Source organism: Plecotus auritus (genome assembly GCF_963455305.1).
Source record: "Plecotus auritus genome assembly, chromosome: 5".
Taxonomy (NCBI): domain Eukaryota; kingdom Metazoa; phylum Chordata; class Mammalia; order Chiroptera; family Vespertilionidae; genus Plecotus; species Plecotus auritus.
In genome coordinates, this window is record NC_137776.1 from 39,262,279 (window position 1) to 39,283,919 (window position 21,641).

The window sequence follows — 21,641 nt, forward strand, 5'->3', positions numbered from 1 at the left end:
AGTACTTCTATCTTATTTATTTATTTATTTATTTATTTATTTATTTATTTATTTATTTATTTAATTTCTTTATTGGTTAAGGTATTACATATTTGTCCTCATCCCCCCATTACTTTCCCACCCCCCAGTACTTCTATCTTATCTGTGGTACTTTTAATCAAGAAGAATTTCTTAAAGCATTTTGTTGAAGTGAGTTCATATTGATGGTATGCAAAATGTAATAGAAGTGAGGACTTTTAAAATTAAAGATACGTTTTTACTTATTTCAGAGAGAGGAAGGGAAAGGGAGAGACAGATAGAAATATCAGTGAGAAAGAATCATTGATTGACTGCCTGCTGCATGTCCCGTATTGGGGATTGAGCCCGCAACCTGGGCATGTGCCCTGATGGGAATCAAACCATGACCTCCTGGTTCATGGGTCAATGCTCAACCACTGAGCAACATTGGCTGAGCAGAAATGGGGGACTTATAATCAACAGGAAATGAGTATATAACCGCAGTCTCTAGTAACTTTGGAATTCGTGCAGACAGATCTTAATTATTTTTGCAATGTGATGAAAATGCTCTAAGGAAGTACCATAAAAATGACTTACTTTAGGTATCTTTTAAGTCTCTTACTGCCTGCCACTATCCTGTAACAAAGTTCTATATCTGAGCATTATGAAATGTATCTTCTGAGGCAGGTGTCATTCATTATCTGTGTTTTATAGATGACTGAAACAGAGAGAGATAGAACATAAGGTCACATAGGTAGAGAGTGAGATTTTAATCTGTCTTTTCAAACTGATCTGTCTCACAGCTAAATTTCTGGTATTGCATATTCCTGATACTTATTTTTTTGTGTATATTTTGTGTGTGTATGTGTGTGTCCACTTATTTTTTGCACCTATATACATTTTAAAACTTTCTTGAAGCGTTGAATATTTTGCATAGTATGACGAGTTGGAATACTTAGAACATTTTACGATTTTTTCCCCATGTTAATATGTGAGAATAACTTTTTTCTACTTTGCATTTTATTGAAATACCTAGTATATGAATATTTATGATTATCCTTTTCTTTCTTCGCCTTTCTGTTTTTTGAATAAGAGACCAAATAGATCTCATCCCAATATTTTTATTGAATATAGCTCTTGTTTAGTCAGTTTTTTATATGTAATAGGAATACACTTAGTAAATGAGAACATGGGAAATTAGATATTTATGTTATATTTATTGATTTCTATGTAGGGGTGACAAAAATGTATATAGGAGGACAGTAATTGCTTTTGAGGATTTCATAGTCCTGTTTATAAAATGCTTAGGCTACTTGGTACTAAAATTTCAGAAATTACTCAGAAATAGACACCTGGATATTGGGAAATGCTTCTTGCAGGATTGGTCTTGAAGTTTGGATGTAGTATTTTTTTTTTTTAATATATTTTATTGATATTTTACAGAGAGGAAGGGAGAGGGATAGAGAGCTAGAAACATCGATGAGAGAGAAACATCGATCAGCTGCCTCCTGCACACCTCCCACTGGGGATGTGCCCGCAACCAAGGTACATGCCCTTGACCGGATTCGAACCCGGGACCCTTCAGTCCGCAGGCCGACACTCTATCCACTGAGCCAAACCGGTTTCGGCTGGATGTAGTATTTTGATAGGTGAAGAATAATAGACCAAACATGGTTACAAAAAGCAGCACAAGAAAGGCAAGGATAAATGTAAAATTGGGAAGTCACTTAATGGCAAGCACATCGAAGATGATATTTGTAAGGGGTTTCTGCTTCATAAAAAAAGACTTTGGATGTTGACCCTAAAATGATAAGTTATTTAATTGTCAATAATAATTTTAGTAGAAACAGAATATAATAGTGTCTTTTCCTGTAGTGGTTCAATGCACAGAGAAAGACGCAAATTTTTAAGGTCTGCACTGAAAGAATTGGCTACAGTCCTCTCTGATCAACCTGGCTTGCTAGGTCCCAAGGTAATTGATTTAATTCTATGTCAACTGCACCCTTCTACATTGTTCTCACTTCTTGCTTATATGTATGCTTTCCCTGATACGTATTTTCAACTTCTCTTCGGTCATCTTTCTGTCCGTGTGCTGTCTTTTTGAACCTGATTTTATCAATTCTTGGCAATGACTTTTCACTTAGAGAAAGACTATGAATAGGTTTTGTTTTTAATCTTTGCGTGAGAGTAAACAATGTTTTTGTATTTTTTTAATTAGGCACTTTTTGTCTTTATGGCATTATCCTTTGCCCGTGATGAAATTATCTGGCTACTTCGTCATGCAGATAACATGCCAAAGAAGAGTGCAGATGACTTTATAGATAAGTAAGTTAGCAACAATTAAAACTCTTTTTTGTATATTTTGATTTATAACTGGAATTTGGGGCCTTTGAAGTAAAATTATTTTGAAAAACTTTTTTAGGACTTTTCATATTTGTTATGCATATTTGTAACATAGCATTAGGTGATATGAATTAGAATGCAAAGTCAACTTGAGTTTAAAATTATGGCTTTTAATGTTTCCTAATACTCTAGGTGGTCATAAGTTCTTGTTTTTTGGCTATATCCAGTGACTTTCCTATGGAATTCATATTTAAGAATCCTTACAGAGTTGCAACCAAGTCTGTAATTTGAAATGTTTTTCTGTCAATTTTGTCAAATCCCTCAATGAGGAGTTAGATAAATGAGACAGAGAAATAAGAAAAGTTTTATTTCTTCCCAGTCCCTTTTATTTGTGATTTAAAAATGATTATTTATGAGATTATTTATGTTCATTTTGGATTTTCCTCTATCAGTTTTTTAGTCTTAGCTTTTCTTTTGCTTTCTTTATTGATATTAAATAATTTAAAAACATAATGGCATTAAATGTTTAACAGTAATTTTTCTAAAAATAACTTCTTATAATATCAAAGGCATTTCACATTTTCCTTGATAACAATAAATTTATTTTTTGAAATGTTTTTCTTGAATTTTAAAAAAAGGCACATTGCTGAATTGATATTTTACATGGAAGAGCTTAGAGCACATGTAAGGAAATACGGACCTGTAATGCAGAGGTATTATGTGCAGTACCTTTCTGGCTTTGATGCTGTAGTCCTCAATGAACTTGTGCAGGTAAAAATTATCTAATGTTATTTTCCCTTTTGTTTCTTCCCTTCTTTCTAGTAACTGATTTGTTTGTTCAACAAACATTTAAAATATAATCTTGTGCCACATGGTGGAGATACAAATATAAATAAGTTATAGTTATATCTTGTCAAGAGGATCATCATTTGGAGGGAAGAACATATATATATTTTTAAATTTCTTTATTGCTTAAGGTGTTACATATGTGTCCTTCTTCCCCCATTATCCCCCCATCCCTTCCACTCATGCCCTCACCCCCCTGTTGTCTGTGTCCATTGGTTAGGCCCATATGCATGCATACAAGTCCTTTGGTTGATCTCTCCCGTTTACCCCCACCCTCCCCTACCTTCCCTCCGAGATTTGATGGTCTGATTGATGTTTCTCTGTCTCTGGAACTGTTTTCATTCATCAGTTTATGTTGTTTATTATACACCACAAATGAGTGAGATCATGTCGTATTTGTCTTTCTCTGACAGGCTTATTTCACTTAGCATAATGCTCTCCAGTTCCATCTATGTTGTTGCAAATGGTAGGAATTCCTTCTTTTTTAGCGCACCATAGTATTGCATTGTGTAGATGTACCACAGTTTTTTAATCCATTTATCTGCTGATGGGCACTTAGGCTGTTTCCAAATCTTAGCTATGGTAAATTGTGCTGCTATGAACATAGGGGTGCATATATCCTTTCTGATTGATGTTTCTAGCTTCTTGGGATATAGTCCTAGAAGTGGTATTACTGGGTCAAATGGGAGTTCCATTTTCAGTTTTTTGAGGAAACTCCATACTGTTCTCCACAGTGGCTGCACCAATCTGCATTCCCACCAGCAGTGCACCAGGGTTCCTTTTTCTCCGCATCCTCACCAACATTTGTCATTTATTGATTTGTTGATGATTGCCATTCTGACAGGTGTGAGATGGTACCGCATTGTCGTTTTGATTTGCATCTCTCGGATAATTAGTGACTTCGAGCATGTTTTCATATGTCTCTTGGCCTTCCTTCTGTCTTCTTTCGAAAAGTTTCTATTTAGGTCCGTTGCCTATTTCTTGATTGGATTGTTTATCTTCCTTTTGTTAAGTTGTATGAGTTCCCTGTAAATGTTGGAGATTAAACCTTTATCAGTGATAACATTTGCACATACATTCTCCCATACAGTGGGGTTTCTTGTTGTTTTGTTGATGGTTTCTTTTGCTGTGCAAAAGCTTTTTATTTTGATGTAGTCCCATTTGTTTATTTTCTTTTTATTTTCCATTGCCCTAGGAGTGGTATCAGTGAAGAAATTGCTTTGGCATATGTCTGAGATTTCTCTGCCTGTGGATTCCTCTAGTATTTTTATGGTTTCCCGTCTTATGTTTAAGTCCTTTATCCATTTTGAGTTTATTTTTGTGTATGGTGTAAGTTGGTGTTCTAGTTTCATTTTTTTGCATGTATCTGTCCAATTTTCCCAACACCATTTGTTGAAGAGACTATCTTGACTCCATTGTATGTTCATGCCTCCTTTGTCAAATATTAATTGGTCATAGTGGTTTGGGTTGATTTCTGGGTTCTCTATTCTATTCCATTGATCTATATGTCTGTTCTTGTGCCAGTACCAGGCTGTTTTGAGAACAGTGGCTTTGTAATACAGCTTGATAATCTGGTATTGAGATTCCACCTACTTTGTTCTTCTTTCTCAGGATTGCTGCAGCTATTCGGGATCTTTTTTTATTCCAGATGAATTTTTGGAGAGTTCGTTCTAGGTCTGTGAAATATGCCGTTGGTATTTTAATGGGGATTGCATTGAATCTATAGATTGCTTTGGGTAGAATGGACATTTTGATGATGTTGATTCTACCAATCCATGAACACGGTATGTTCTTCCATCTGTTTATTCTTCCTCTATCTCTTTTTTCAGTGTCCTGTAGTTTTCCGAATATAGGTCTTTTACCTCTTTAGTTAAGTTTATTCCTAGGTATCTTAATTGTTTTGTTGTGATGGTAAATGGGATTGCTTTTTTAGTCTCTCTTTCTGTAAGTTCACTATTGGTGTATAGAAATGCCATAGATTTCTTGGCATTAATTTTGTATCCTGCTACCTTGCTGAATTCATTTATTAAGTCTAATAATTTTTTTGATGGAGTCTTTAGGGTTTTCTATGTACAGTATCATGTCATCTGCAAATAAGGACAGTTTTACTTCTTCTTTTCCAATTTGGATGCCTTTTATTCCTTCTTCTTGTCTGATAGCAATGGCTAGTACTTCCAGTACTATGTTGAACAGGAATAGTGAGAGAGGGCATCCCTGTCTTCTTCCTGTTCTTAGGGAAAATGGTTTTAGTTTTTGTCCATTGAGTGTGATGCTGGCTGTGGGTTTATCATATATGGCTTTTATGATGTTGAGGTATGATCCTTCTATTCCCACCTTGCTGAGAGTTTTTATCAAGAAAGGGTGGTGGATTTTGTCAAATGCTTTTTCTGCATCAATTGATATGATTATGTGATTTTTCTCGCTCAACTTGTTTATGTGATGTATCACATTTATTGATTTGCGGATATTGTACCATCCTTGCATCCCTGGTATAAATCCTGCTTGGTTATGGTGTATGATCTTTCTGATGTAGTGCTGGATCCGATTTGCTAGGATTTTGTTGAGGATTTTTGGCATCTATGTTCATGAGGGATATTGGCCTGTAATTCTCTTTCATTGTGTTGTCTTTATCTGGTTTTGGTATTAGGGTGATGCTGGCTTCATAGAATGAGTTTGGAAGTGTTCCTTCCTCTTGAATTTTTTGAAATAGTCTGAGGAGGATAGGTTTTAGTTCTTCCTTGAAAGTTTGGTATAACTCTCCTGTGAAGCCGTCTGGGCCTGGGCTTTTGTTTGCTGGAAGCTTTTTGATGACTGCTTCAATTTCTTCCATAGTTATTGGCCTATTGAGATTTTTAGAATCTTCCTGATTGAGTTTTGGAAGGTTGTATTTTTCTAGGAATATGTCCATTTTCTCCAGGTTGTCCAGTTTGTTGGAATAGAGTTGTTCATAATATTTTTTAACAATCCTTTGTATTTCTGAGGGGTCTGTTGTTATTTTGCCTCTCTCATTTCTGATTTTGTTTATTTGGGTCCTTTCTCTTTGCTTCTTGGTGAGCCTGGCTAGAGGTTCATTAATCTTGTTTATCCTTTCAAAGAACCAACTCTTGGTTTCATTGATCTTTTTTATTGTTTTTTTGGTCTCTATGTCATTCATTTCTGCTCTGATCTTTATCTCCTTCCTTCTGCTCACTCTGGGCTTTTCTTATTGCTCTCTTTCTAATTCTTTGAGTTGTAGGGTTAGATGATTTACTACCATTTTTTCTTGTTTTTTTGAGGTAGGCCTGTAGAGCTATAAACTTTCCTCTCAGGACTCGTTTCATTGTGTCCCATAGGTTTTGGATTGTTGTGTTTTTATTGTCATTAGTTTCCAGAATGTTTTTAATTTTTTCTTTGATCTCATTGGTAACCCAATCAATATTTAATAACATGCTATTCAGCTTCCAAGTGTTTGAGTGTTTTGGATTGTTTTTATTGTAGTTTATTTCTAATATTATGCCTTTGTGGTCTGAAAAGATGCTTGGTATGATTTCAATCTTCTTGAATTTGGGGAGACTTTGCTTGTGACCCAGTATGTGGTCTGCTTTTGAAAATGTCCCATGTGCACTTGAGAAGAACGTATATTTTGCAGCTTTGGGGTGAAATGTTCTAATTATGTCAATTAAGTCCATCTGATCTAGTGAGTCATTTAGGATTGTTGTTTCTTTGCTGATTTTTTGTCTAGAGGATTTATCCAGTAATGTCAGTGGTGTAATAAAGTCCCCTACTATGATTGTATTGTTGTCTATCTCTCTCTTGATATCTTCCAGGAGATTTTTTATGTATTTGGGTGCTCCTGCATTGGGTTCATATATGTTTACCAGGGTTATATCCTCTTGTTGTAACGATCCCTTTAGTATTATGAAGTGGCCTTCCTTATCTCTTGTTATGGCCTTCACTTTGAGGTCTATTTTTTCAGATATAAGTATTGCTACCCCAGCTTTTTTTTCATTTCCATTTGCCTGAAAGATATTTTTCCATCCCTTCACTTTCAGTCTGTGTGAGTCCCTTGTTCAGAGGTGGGTCTCTTGTAGACAGCATATATATGGGTCATGTTTTTTTATCCATTCAGCCACTCGATGTCTTTTGATTGGAGCATTTAGTCTAGCCGTTGGCAAACTACGGCCCGCGGGCCGGATCCGGATGTTCTATCCGGTTCTCTTGCTCTCCCCTCCGCTCCTTTACTTTGAATTTATATTAGTTCACACAAACACTCCATCCATGCTTTTGTTCCGGCCCTCCGGTCCAGTTTAAGAACCCATTGTGGCCCTCGAGTCAAAAAGTTTGCCCACCCCTGATTTAGTCTGTTTACGTTTAAAGTTATTTTTGAAAGGTATTGTTTATAGCCATTTTTATTTTTTGAGGCTGTGTTCCTTCTTACCTTTTTGTTTCTTCTTTTTACAGCATTCCCTTTAGTATTTCTTGCATTGCTGGTTTGGTATTGATAAATTCCCTTAGCCTTTTTTTTGTCTGTGAAGCTCCTGATTTCCCCTTCAATTTTGATTGATAGTCTTGCTGGATAGAGTATTCTTGGATTGAGTCCCTTGCTTTATATCACTTTGTATATCTCCTTCCATTCCCTTCTAGCTTGATGTGTTTCTGTTGAGAAATCATTTGATAATCTGATGGGGGATCCTTTGTAGGTAACTCTCTGTCTCTCTCTTGCAGCCTTTAAGATTCTCTCTTTGTCGATAACATTTGCCATTGTAATTATGGCGTGTCTTGGTGTGGGTCTTTTGGGATTCTTCTTGCTTGGGACTCTTTGTACTTGAGTAACTTTTTTCTTCCCCATATCAGGGAAGTTTTCTGTCATTATTCTTCAAATAAATTTTCTAATCCTTGCTCCTCTTCTTGTCCTTCTGGCAGCTCTATTATATGTATGTTATTTTGTTTTGCATTGTCCCAAAGCTCCCTTAGGCTCTCCTCCTGCTTTTTTATTTTTTTCTCTAGTTGCTGTTCAGATTGGGCTTGTTTCTGTACGTGATCTTCTAACTCGCTGATTCAGTTCTCTGCTTCTTCTAGTCTGCTGTTGAAGCCTTCCATGGTGTTTTTGATTGTAGCTATATCATTTTTCATTTCTTCCTGATTTTTACATAGGTTGTTGATTTTCTCGTCCATCTGGTGTATGAATTGTATGACCATTACTCTAAATTCTTTTTCTGTCATGTTGCATGCTTCCGTTTCACTTATTTCCTTACTTGGTGATTCCTCCTTTTCTTTCTTCTGGGGATTGCTTCGTTGTCTCCCCATTCTGACTATCACCAGAAGGTTCAGATGTCGAGTTGCGGGAGCCTGGACCGTGTGCAGTGGGAGTTTTGCACCCCCCAAGTGTCACTGAGGAGCTCTGATACCAAGACGTGCGGTTGCTGTGGGTTGGTGGGAGCCACGCTCGCCCTGGGTCAGAGTCACAGGCGCTTAGTGTGGCTTTGTGTGTGCACCTAGAATCAGGGACCCTGCCTGTGCCACGTTGAAACAGAGAACCCACTGGCGTGTACCAAAAATCAAAGTCTCTTATTGCGTGTCAGGAGTCAGAGGCTCCCTGTATCCATGCCGAGAATCGAGTATCAGAGTCTCTGTTTCTTGGAGCTACCTCACACTGAGAATCAGGTCCCTGTGTGCACATGCGCCAAGAATTGGAGTCACTGGCTCTTAGTGTGATGTACTGGGAATCAGGGATCTAAGGTGCATGTAATGAGGAACGGAGTCTAGTCACTGGTGGTCAATGCTGCCTCTTGTGTGGAGATTCAGGGTCCCCGATCTGCCCAGGAGACCAGGTTGCTCAGTTGCACTGTGTTGGCAGGAGGTCCACTTCTGCCCTGCAGTAAACAGCCTTCTGTGTGTGCTTGCCCTGAATCAAAGTCAGGTGGCTCTGCCTCTTAGTGTGGGTGTGGGGTCTGGTCATGTGGGTGTGCCACTGTGGAAAACAAACTCCCTGTGTCCATGTACCCAGGCTCAAATTCAGCGCTGCCTTCCTGTGTGGGCACAGGGTCTGGTCGTGGGGAACAAACTCCCCGAGACCACACATCCAGGTTCAAATTCACCGCAGCCTCTCTGCTAAAGTGCAGGGGCTGGTCATGAGAAACAAACTCCCCGGGTTTGCACCCCCCAGGCTCAAATTCAGTACTGTCTCCCTGCGTGGGCGTAGGATCTGTTCGCAGAAGACAATCTCCCGAAGGTTGTGCACCTATGCCGAAATTCAGGACTGCCTTCCTTCCTGGGCGTGGAGACGAGTCACGGGAAACAAATTCCCCGAGTTCACAAGTCTGGGCTCAAGTTCAGCGCTGTTTCCCTGCCCTGCATGGGCGCGGGATCTGGTTGCAGAAGACCACCTCCCTAGGGATGAGTGGCTAGGCTCGAATTCCGCTCAGTCTCCCTGCCTGGGCGCGGAGACTAGTCGCAGGAAACAAACTTCCCGTGTCTGACACCAAGGCTCCAAGTCAGGCAGAGTCGCCACTCCTTTGTGTGTGCAGAAAGCCTTATTTTGAGGCTGGGGTCTGGTAGTTTCTATGTTGCTGCCACGGGGGCGGTGGGGGAGGGGGATTGGCTTTGTGACTCACAGAAATCTTCGGCCGGGTGCCTGGAGTCCTGGTGTCCCTGGGTCTGCAGCTGTGGTGGCAGGTCTTCTAACAGAGCGGCTGTAGGGTCCTGGTTTGCTGCCGAGACCAGACTGGGTGGTGGCGAGGCTACGATCCTAGTCTCAAGCAGTTCTGTTCTTCAAGATGGCGTGGTCTCTGTGCCGCTGGTGTTCTCCCCGGAGTGTTTGCGGCGGCCGCGGGGTTTTGTCGTCTAAGACTGCCTGGATTGGCAGCCCCCTGGAAGAACTGCAGGGTCTAACTGTCCCTATTTCATTCACACACACCACGCACACACGTCCACACACACTTCTATTGCTCCCTCACTCTCTCACACACTCTCCCTCCCTACCTTCCTGCTGGTCGCCATCTTCGGGAAGAACATATTTTGTTGTAGTTTAGTGTGGTAGGCATTTTGTTTAAGTGTGTACAAAGAGAATGAATGCAATGCAGGGCATGTTTCTTTATCTTGCAATAGATGTGTACAGTAACGAAATTATACAGGGCCTTGCAAAAGAGGAAGTTAGTTATAAATCAGATTTACTACTTACAAAGATTACCCTGGATCAGTGTGGTTGGTGGGTTACTGGGGGCCAAGGGAATAGGCAGAGGGAGTAGAAGAAAAATTGCAGTAGGCCGGATGAGAGCTGATGAGAACTTGAACTTGGACAGTGGCTGTGGAGATAAAAGATAATGGAGACATATAATTGATAACTAAGTATTAGAGGAAAAGTAGAAGATAAATCTTTCTGCATAGTGTATTAGAGGATGGCCAATAAAATTTTTTTTATCTAGATGTCCTAATTTAAATGTCCTAATTTTTTTCAATTGATTTTTATCCTAGGTTTTTTGTTTGTTTGGCTTTCCATAATTTCTTTATTTGGTCTTTTTTATCTTATTATAAATTTATTTTTATTTCTAATTGACTGTAGGGAAAATAGTATCTTATTTTGCTTCATTTTATAAAATCATCAGTATCTAAAAACTACTGTAAGGTAACATATAGTATAAAGGAAGAATATATATTAAGACTAATATTAAGACTGTATTAAGACTCTACAGTTACTGGTTTTACAGTGAAATAACCATACTTTGAAATCCTAATATTTTTGAAACCTACTTAAAAATCCAAATAAGAAAAACGTCATGTAATTGTTTACACTTAATTATACACAGCTTCTGTTTTCATAAGCTAGTGTATTTCTTTTTTATCCACTAGATGGAGCTCAGATGCTTTTTTTTCTAGAACGTCCATTAAAAAAGACTAGAAAAGCTGATTTTATCTAAACCTTGTGTGCTACTGTTTGCTACAATTTTATTCAAATAACTATTACTTATTGTGTAAAGCAGAGGCTGTCATGCTGTCACAATCTAAAAAGTAAACCAGACTCCTGGTCTCATGTCATTTCGAAATTTGCTGTGGTTAGTTGGATGCTTATTAATACATTTTACAGATTTATGTTATAGTGTTAACATTTTAAAGTCATTCCATATTTTTGGTGCCTTTTTATGTAAACTGTATGCTAATACAATCTCTTATTTTTTCTGAAAATATTGTCATAGTAGTAGTAAAATTATACTAATAATTGTCAAATTATTGATAGTTTATTTTATTACATTTGTAGTACAACTTTGTGGGAGTAGATATAGTTATCATTATTTGAAAAAAAAAAAAAGACCTTATGCAACTTGCTCATTATTGCACAATCATAAGTAACAGAGCCAGTATTTGAAGTAGTGTCTTAGCTCGACACCTGAGCTTTTTACCACCTCTTCTTTTGTAAAGTCCAAATATGGTGTGTTTAACAGTTTGCTGGAATTTAAATTTAGAATTAAGAGCAACCTGTTAATATAGCTCATTGTAATAGGTGTTAAATTACTTTTATTGTAAAACATACATAAAATTTATCATCTTAACCATTTTTAAGTATACAGTATAGTGACATTATATACATTCACATTGTTGTGTAGGTCTTAATGTCTTGACAATTATTTATGCTGTTCGTGAGCTAAGCACCCACTTTTTAAAAAATTTATTACCTATTTCAGATGCAGTCTGTCAAATTTTCATTTTTTTTAGCCAGTTTGAGAGGGATTTTTTTTTTGGTCCTAATTTTGTTGAGGTATAATTTACATTTAATAAAAAAAAATCACCAATTTTTAGTGTATGGTTTGAATTTTGGCAGTTATGTATGCATTCATGTAACCACCACAACAGTCAAGATGTGGAACATTTCTAATACATAAAAGTTTTCTTGTGCACCTATGTAGTTGATTTCCTCTTCGACTCGACAAGCACTCATCTACTTTTGGTCACTTTTTACCTTTAAAAAATGATATAAATAGAATCATATACCATGTAACTTTTTTGTTGTTGTTGTTAGAGAGAAAGGTAGGGTGGGGGTGGGGGGGAAATAGAGTGAGAGAGAGAGAGAGAGAGAGAGAGAGAGAGAGAGAGAGAGAAACATCCATTGGTTGCTTCCCATATGTACCCTGACTTTTCGGTGTATGGGATGATGCTCCAACCAACTGAGCTGCTTTGACAGGGCTAACTTTTTTTTTTTTTTTAATAATATATTTTTATTGATTTCAGAGAGAGGAAGGGAGTGATAGAGAGGGATAGAAACATCAGAGAATCATTGATGAGCCACCTTCTGCACTGCCCCTACTGGGGATTGAGCCTGCAATTCGGGCATGTGCCCTGATGGGAATCAAACCTTGACCTCCTGGTTCATGGCTTGATGCTCAACCACTGAGCCACACTGGCCAGGCAGAAATGGGGGACTTTTAATCAACAGGAAATTAGTGTATCACCTTGGGCAGGGCTAATTTATGATTTCTTTCTTTTTCCTTAATATAATTTCACTTAAAAAAAATCTTTATTTAGATGTTAATCTCTTACTGTGCATAATATTTAAATTAAACATCACCCGAGGCTATTTTTCCATTGATTTTTATAGAGAGTGGAAGTGGGTGGGGAGAGAGAGAGAAACTTCTATGTGAGAGACACATACATTGGTTGCCTCCCCACACACGGGCCAACCTGGACTGGGGATCGAACCTACAACCGAGGCATGTGCCCTTGACCGGAATCAAACCCACAGACTGCCATTCTATCTACTGAGCCAAACTGGCTATGGCTGTTTTTGTTTTCTTTCAATTAGCACAATGTTTTTGAGATTCATCCCTTTTATTATATGTATCAACATTTTGTCCTTGTTTATTGCTGAAAAATATTCCATAGTGTGGATATACCAGTTTGTTTATTCATCCACCTGTTGATGAACCTATAGATTGTTTTCTAACTAGATGATTTTAACATTATTTTTTTGTTTCTTTTCAGAATCTTTCTGTTTGCCCTGAAGATGAATCAATCATCATGTCTTCTTTTGTTAATACTATGACTTCCCTAAGTGTAAAGCAAGGTAATAAATCTTTTAAGTAAAAACACATTTTCTTCTCAGTAGGTTTTCAAATTTTATTATTAAGGGAAAGATTTGACCGTTAATATTTAATCACTTACTTTTTTGGACATAAAGTAGTCCATCCCCCCTTATCTTCAGGGGTTATGTGCCAAAACTCCCAGTGGATGCCTGAAACCATAGATCATACTAAACCTTATATATACAGTTGACTCTTGAACAACACAGAGGTTAGGGGAGCTGGCCCCCTGCACAGTTGGAACTTTTGACTCCACAAAAACTTAACTACTGATAGCCTACTATTGACCAGAACCTTACCAATAACATAAATAGTTGATTAACACATATATTATATGTTATATGTATAATATACTATATTCTTTTTTTAAAATATATTTTTATTGATTTCAGAGAGGAAGGGAGAGGGAGAGAAAGAAACAGCAATGATGAGAGAGAATCATTGGCTGCCTTCTGCACTGCACACATTGGGGATTGAGCCCACAACCCGGGCATGTGCCCTGACTGGGAATTCGACTGTGACCTCCTGGTTCATAGATCGATGCTCAACCACTGAGCCATGCCGGCCGGGCTATACTATATTCTTAAAGAAAGCTGGAGAAAAGAAAATGTTATTAAGAAAATTGTGCCCTGGCCCATGTGGCTCATTTGGTTGGAGCCACTGTGCACTGAAGGGTCGCAGGTTCAATTACCAGTCGGGGCACATGCCCAGGTGCGGGTTCCATCCCCAGTTGGGGAGTGTAAGGGGGTGCATATGTAAGGCAGCTGATTAATGTTTCTCACATTGATGTTTCTCTCTCTTTCCCTTCCTCCCTCTCTCTCTAAAATCAATAAAAAAACATATCTTTGGGTAAGAATTACAAAAAAAAAATTACAAGGAAGAGAAAATACATTCATGTAAATGGACCAGTGCAGTTCAAACCACTGTTATTTAAAGATTAACTGTACTGTGTTTTTTTTCTATGCATACATACCTGTGATGTTTAATTTAAATATTATGCACACTAAGAGATTAACAACAACTAATAATAAAATAGAACAATTATAACATACTTTAATAAAAGTTATGTGAGTGTGGTTTGTCTCTCAAAATATCTTATACTGCTGTACTCACCTTTTCACTTAAAGCAGTGGTCGGCAAACTCATTAGTCAACAGAGCAGCGGCTCGCGAACTGCATGTGGCTTGCGAGCCGCAGTTTGCCGACCACTGACTTAAAGGATGCACTTATGGCTTTTCTTTGGCATATCCAAATTGCCATACAAAGTCTGTTTACTGGATTCTGTGAGCTCTATTCTAGCTCCTTCAAATTGACATGTAAGCACACTGAGAGTTAAGAGTTTAGGAGAAAAGTCTGTTTTACACTTTTCTTAGCATAACTGTCTCCTTTAACATCATCTTTATAGGACTTGAAAATTATTTCACTGACTTAGCTATTAAATTATTTTTACTTTTTAATTGTGGTAAATAGACATAACATGAAATTTACTATCTTACTATTTTTAAGTGTACAATTTGATAGTGTTAAGTATATTCACATGGTTGTGAAACCAATTTCCAGAACTTTTTCATCTTGCAAAACTGCAACTCTATAGCTATTACATAGCAACTCCCCATTTCCTCTTCTCCCAGCCCCTGGCATCCACCATACTTTCTGCTTCTATGAGTTTGACTACTCCAGAATCAGACAGTATTTTTTTTATCCATTTATCCGTTGATGGATATAAGGTTGCTTCCACTTTTTTGGCTATTGTGAATAATACTGCTATGAGCATAGATGTACAAATATATCTCTTCAGCACCCTGCTTTTAATTATGTTGTGTATACACCCAGAAGTGGAATTGTCTTAGCTCTTATAATTTGAAATGGGATTATAGATTTGTGAAAATATTAATTTGCTTTATAAACTTTTTTCTTTTATTATAGTTGAAGATGGGGAAGTGTTTGATTTCAGAGGAATGAGATTAGATTGGTTTAGATTACAGGTAAGAATAACTTAATAGTTTTCATTACCATTCTGTTATCGAATATCTTAGTTGACATGAAAACATTACTTAACATGAAAAAAATTATTCATTGTTACATACCTACTGAAAACACTTCTTTTGTATAACTAACCATAGTCTTTAACTCACTGAAGAAACTTTTTATTGATATACTAGAGGCCCGGTGCACAAAATTTGTGCACGGGGGAGGGGGGTGTCCTTCAGCCCAGCCTGCACCCTCTCCAATCTGGGACCCATCGAGGGATGTCCAACTGCCCGTTTAGGCCCGATCCCACCGGGATTGGGCTTAAATGGGCAGTTGGACATCCCTCTCACAATCCAGGACTGCTGGCTCCCAACTGCTCGCCTGCCTGCCTTCCTGATTGTCCTGAACCGCTTCTGCCTGCCAGCCTGATCACCCCCTAACCACTCCCCTGCCAGCCTGTTTTCCCCTAACTGCCCTCCCCTGCAGGCCTGGTCACCCTAACTGCCCTCCCCTGCAGGCCTGGTCACCCCTAACTGCCCTCCCCTGCAGGCCTGGTCACCCCCAACTGCTCTCCCCTGCAGGCCTGGGTCCCTCCCAACTGCCTTTCCCTGCAGGCCTGGGTCCCCCCCAACTGCCTTTCCCTGCAGGCCTGGTTGCCCCCAACTTCCCTCCTCTGCCAGCTTGGTCACCCCTAACTGCCCTCCCTTGCAGGCCTGGTCCCTCCCAACTGCCCTCCCCTGCTGGCCTGATCGCCCACAACTGCCCTCCCTTGTAGGCCTGGTCCCTCCCAAATGTCCTCCCTTGCAGGCCTGGTTCCTCCCAAATGTCCTCCCTTGCTGGCCATCTTGTGGTGGCCATCTTGTGTCTACATGGGGGCAGCCATCTTTGACCACATGGGGGCAGCCATCTTGTGTGTTGGAGTGATGGCCAATCTGCATATTACTCTTTTATTAGATAGGATAGAGGCCTGGTGCACGGGTGGGGGCCAGCTGGTTTGCTCTGAAGGGTGTCCCGGATCAGGGTGGGGGTTCCCTTGGGATGTGGGGCAGCCTGGGAGAGGGGCCTATGGTGGTTTGCAGGCCGGCCACGCCCCCTGGCGATCCAAGCGGAGGCCCTGGTATCTGGGGTTTATTTATCTTCTACAATTGAAACTTTGTAGCCTGGAGCGGAGCCAAGCCTTCTGCTTGCTCCGTGGCGGCAGCCATTTTTTTTTGGATTCATGTATCTTCTATAATTGAAACTTTGTAGCCTTAAGCGGAGGCCTGGGCGGGCAAGGGCAGGCAGAAAGCTTGGCTTCCTCCATTGCCAGGGAAACCCAAGCCTCCCTCCTGCTCTCTGTGGCCGTACCCATCTTGGTTGGGTTTATTTGCATATTCACTCTGATTGGCTGGTGGGCGTGGCTGGTGGGTGTAGCAGAGTGAGGGTTAATTTGCATATTACTCTTTTATTAGATAGGTTAATTGACATAACATTACATTAGTTTCAGGTTTACAGTAATGATTCAATATATTTATATATTGGGAAATGATCACACTAAGTCTAGTTAACATCTATCACTACACATAGTTACCAACTTATTTTTCTTGTGATGAAACTTTTTGAGATCTACTGTCTTAGCAACTTTCAAATATATAATATAGTAGTCCCCTTATCTGAAGGGGATATGTTCCAAGACTCCCAGTGGATGCTTGAAACCATGGATAGTACCCTATATGTACTGTTTTTTCCTATACGTAAAAACCTATAATAAAGTTTAATAACATAAAATTAGGCACAATAAGAGATTGACAACAATAATTATAAAATATAGCAGTTATAACTGTAATAGTTATGTGAATGTCGTCTCTGTATTGTACTGTACTCACCCTTCTTGTGTGATGAGAGATGATATAGTATCTATGTGATAAGATGAAGTGAATGAAGAAGGCACTGTGATGTTAGGCGAGTTACTTGAACACAAGCACTACAATACTGTGGCAGTTGATCTGATAGCCGAGAAGGCTACTGAGTGACTAATGGGAAGGTACCATTTTATGCAGTGTGGGTACACTAGGCAAAGTGATGATTCACATCCCAAGTGGGATGATGTGAGAATGCATCAGGCTACTCAGAATGGTTTGCAATTTAAAACTTACAAATTGTTTAATTCTGGAATTTTCTATTTAATACTTTCAGAGCACAGTTGACCATGAGTAACTGAAACTGCATCAGGTGAAATCGTGAATAAGGGAGGGGGACTGCTTCTTATATACTGTTATTAACTCTGATCACCATACTGTACATTACATCCCAAGGACTTATTTAACTGGAAGTTTGTGCCTTTTGACCACCTTAGCCATTTCACCCAATCCCAGCTCCCGCCTATGGCAACCACCAGTTGTCTTTATGAGTTTATTTGTGTGTTTTTTTAGATTCCCCATATAAGTGAGGCCATACAGTCTTTGTTTTTCTTTGTCTCACTTAATTCACTTAGCATAATTCATTCAGGGTCCATCCCTGTTGTTGCAAAAGGCAGAATTTCTTTTTTATGGCTGAATAATATTTCAGTGTGTGCATACACACACACACAAAACTTCTTTATCCATTCATCCATCAGTGGACACTTAAGTTGTTCCCATGTCTTGGCTATTGTAAATAATGCTTCAGTGTGAACATGAGGATATAGATATCTTTTTGAGTTAGTGTTTCCATTTCCTTCGGATAAGTAGAAGAGGACTTGCTGGATCATATGATAAGTTAGTTGTGTCTTTAATTTTTTGAGAAATCTTCATTACTGTTTTCCATGGTGGCTGTACCCATTTACATTCTTACCAGTAATGCACAGTTTCCTTTTCTCCACATCTTCACCAATGCTTATCTCTTGTGTTTTTGATAATAGCCATTCTGACAGGTGTGAGGTGATAGCTCATTGTGGTTTTGATTTGCATTTCCATGTGATTAGTAATGTTGAACGTCTTTTAATGTATCTGTTATATCTATATCTCTATATCTCTATATCTATCTATCTGTCTATCTAACTATACACATATACACACACTAGGGGTCAGGTGCACGAATTTGTGCACTTTGAAAGGAACTGTGGGCGACGAGGCTGCGGTGGGCACAGGGGTGGGTCTTGGCCCATCCTTTGCGCCCCTGCCCCCAGCCCCTCCTTCTTTGCCCCTGGTCCCCTGTCTGCCTGCAGCCCCGCTCCCGCCACTGCTGCTGTTCCCATGTGCTGATGGCACCAGCCCCTCTCGCACCCGGTTATGGCATGGAGCAATTGGGGCCAGCGCCAGCAGTGGGTGTGAACGGTGGCTATTGCCCCAATAGCCCCTCAGGAGCAGGTGGAGGTGGAGAAGCCCTCAGGGGCAATCGGGGCCAGCAGCTGCCGCTCGTACCCGCTGATGGGACTGGTGCCGGGCACCTGCAGCGGGTGCGAGCGGCAGCTCTGGCGCCGGCTGTGGGTGCGAGCAGGGCCATCACTGGCAGCGGGTGTGAGAGGCGGCTGCTGGCCTCAATTGCTCCTCAGGAGCGGGGGGAGGTGGAGAAGCCCTGAGGGGTGATCAGGGCTGGCAGCCGCCGCTTGCACCCGCTGATGGCACTGAGAGATCAGGGCCGGTGCTGGGCACTGGCGGTGGGTGCGAGTGGTGGCTCCGGTGTCGGCAGTAGGTATGAACGCTGAGCGGGACTGCGGCACGCGGGAGCAAAGAATTTTCAGTAACCAGCAGAGGCTCGCCCCGATGACAGTGACTGGCGCCCTGCCTTGGTCTGGTGCCCTCGCTCAACTGCTCCACCGTCCCGCCATGGCCAACACTGGCCATGTTCCGTGCTCTGCCGCCTACTGCCGACACCCGCCATATTCTGGGCACACCCCTGGTGGTCAGCGTACATCATAGTGATCAGTTGTTCGGTTTTCTGCCGTTCAGTCTTTTTTGCATATTAGCCTTTTATTATATAGGATCCTCTTTGGAAAAAATGTCTATTCAGATTATCTGCCCAAATGTTTCCTTGCATTGTATGTAGAAGAAACATTTTATACTAGTTGTTAAACTTGGATAAATATATTTCTAACTTATGCCAATATAAAAGATTTTTAAAAATAAAACATTATAATTTTAAAATGTCCAAATATTTAAATTCCAAATATCTCTCTTGATTATGCTTATTCAAATATTTAATTCTAAAGTGTGAAATCACAAAATCTTTTTTGACAAAATATTTATAATATAGAACCAGTTGATATAAACTTAGGCTTGTGGGCCGCATAGTCTTTGTCATTAATACCCATCTCTGCCATTGTAGTGTGTGAGCACCTGTAGACAGTAACAAATGGGTGTAGTTGCATTCCAATAAAACTTCATAAAAACAAGCAACTGGCTCACACACAGGCCATAGTTTATTATTTCCTGATCTGTTGTCTAAAGCTTCATTTTTCTGAAATGCAGAAATAAATACTAATAAAGTATTGGACTTTAAATATTTTCATTTAATATATAACTCTCACATAAATAGTTTTTGAGGGCTTTTAAAATTCAAGCCTGAAATCTTTGTATGTATGTGAATTTAATGGTAGAATTTAATTGCCCCCTAAATATTTCTAGTAATTATGGGAAAATGGTGGCCCAATGTTTCTAATAACCTCATATTTAAAAAACATGTATATTAGTCTGTTAGTATAAAAAGTCAAAGTATCCAGAGGTAAAGTAGAAAATGAAAGTTAGCACTTTTCCCAGTCTCATTCCCCAGCAATACTCACTTTTAATAATGTCATATCCTTTTAGGTGTCCAAACATGTAAATGGGATTATACCTTATATTTTGTTCTGCGACTTAAAGAATAAAATTTTTATTTGTTTAATTAAAACATGAAAATATAAGCAGTATGTGTTTATGGGAGACATTTTAAATGACTATAGTTTCAGGAAGGGCTGGGTACCTGGAAGAGCATACTTTTCTGGCAGTCTGTTTAGTTCCCTTAGGTGCTTTTGCTTTTCTTAGGTCCTTTCCAACCTCAAAATACATAGGCACTTTTCTCTCTCTTGTTCTGTGTTCTATGGCAGCATATTCTTAGAAATGGTTTTATAAATGAGGCCACAAGTATTAAGTAATTTGCCCGAGGTTACAGAACTGGTTGGTGGGAGATCAGGAAGAACACTTGAAATACCACTCTCCCAAAATATTACATGTGAATATGTTACAGGTTATTTTCTTTCCTATTAAAGATATTTTTAGTTTTTTAAAATTTTATTGAATTTATTGGGTAGACATTATACAGCTTTCAGGTGTACAATTCTAGAATACATTAATCATCAATCATCATATTGTGTGTTCACCACCTCAAGTCTCCTTCCATCACTATTTTCTACCTATTAAAAATAAAGTTTAGAAATGAACATTTTTTTTAATCCTCACCTGAGGATATTTTCCATTGATTTTTTAAAAATATATTTTATTGATTTTTTACAGAGAGGAAGGGAAAGGGATAGAGAGTTAGAAACATCGATGAGAGAGAAACATCGATCAGCTGCCTCCTGCACATCCCCTACTGGGGATGTGCCCGCAACCAAGGTACATGCCCTTGACTGGAATCGAACCTGGGACCCTTCAGTCTGCAGGCCGACGCTCTATCCACTGAGCCAAACCGGTTTTGGCTCCATTGATTTTTTTAGGGAGAGTGGAAGAGAGAGGGAAAGAAAGAGAGAAACACATTGATCGGTTGTCTTCTGCACGAGCCCTGACCAGGGCCCAGGCCAGGGAGGAGCCTGCAACCAAGGTTCATGCCCTTGATCAGAACCGAACCCGGGACCCTTTGGTACACAGGCCGATGCTCTATCCACTGAGTCAAACTGGCTAGGGCAGAAATGAACATTTCTTAAGAGAGTCAAAGAGGGGGGAATGGGAGATAACAGTAATACTATCAATAATGAAAAATACATTTAAAAAAGGGACATTGCTTTGTTTTTCAAAAGCTCTGAAACAATACAGCAGTAGAGCTTATAGTGAAAATAGTAGAATTGCTCAGCCAAAGGATATACACATTAACCATTTTTAAAGTCATTGTCATAGCGCTCCCCAGTGTGGGGCATGCAGGAAGCAGCCCGTCAATGATTCTCTCTCATCATTTATGTTTCTATCTCTCTCTCCCTACCCCTCCCTCTCTATTTTTATTGATTTTTAGAGAGAGAGAGGAAGGGAGAGGGAAAGAGAAAGAGAAACATTGATGTGAGAGCAGACCATTGATTGGCAGCCTCCTACATGCCCTTCCAACCAGGGACTGAGCCTGAAACCTGGATATGTGCCCTGACCAGGAATCAAACCTGTGACCTTTGATGCATGGGAGGATGTCCAGCCAATTGAGCCACACCAACCAGGGCTAGATGCATTTTAAATTTTCCTTATTAAATACTTCCAAGATTATTAAACTTACCCATTTTGAATGAGTCACTTGAGAATTT

General features: G+C 39.5%; 1 protein-coding gene across 5 annotated transcripts in view; it reads left to right on the top strand.

The window, feature by feature from the left end:
• The window catches only part of NCKAP1 (NCK associated protein 1), a 107,889-nt gene that overhangs the window by 47,312 nt on the left and 38,936 nt on the right, over positions 1-21,641 (top strand). For all 5 annotated transcript variants that reach the window (XM_080668450.1, XM_080668454.1, XM_080668451.1 and 2 more), the window contains 5 exons: positions 1,873-1,969; positions 2,216-2,322; positions 2,979-3,111; positions 13,138-13,219; positions 15,161-15,219. In XM_080668450.1, the coding sequence (XP_080524576.1) occupies positions 1,873-1,969; positions 2,216-2,322; positions 2,979-3,111; positions 13,138-13,219; positions 15,161-15,219 (478 nt within the window). The remainder of the gene's footprint in view (positions 1-1,872; positions 1,970-2,215; positions 2,323-2,978; positions 3,112-13,137; positions 13,220-15,160; positions 15,220-21,641) is intronic.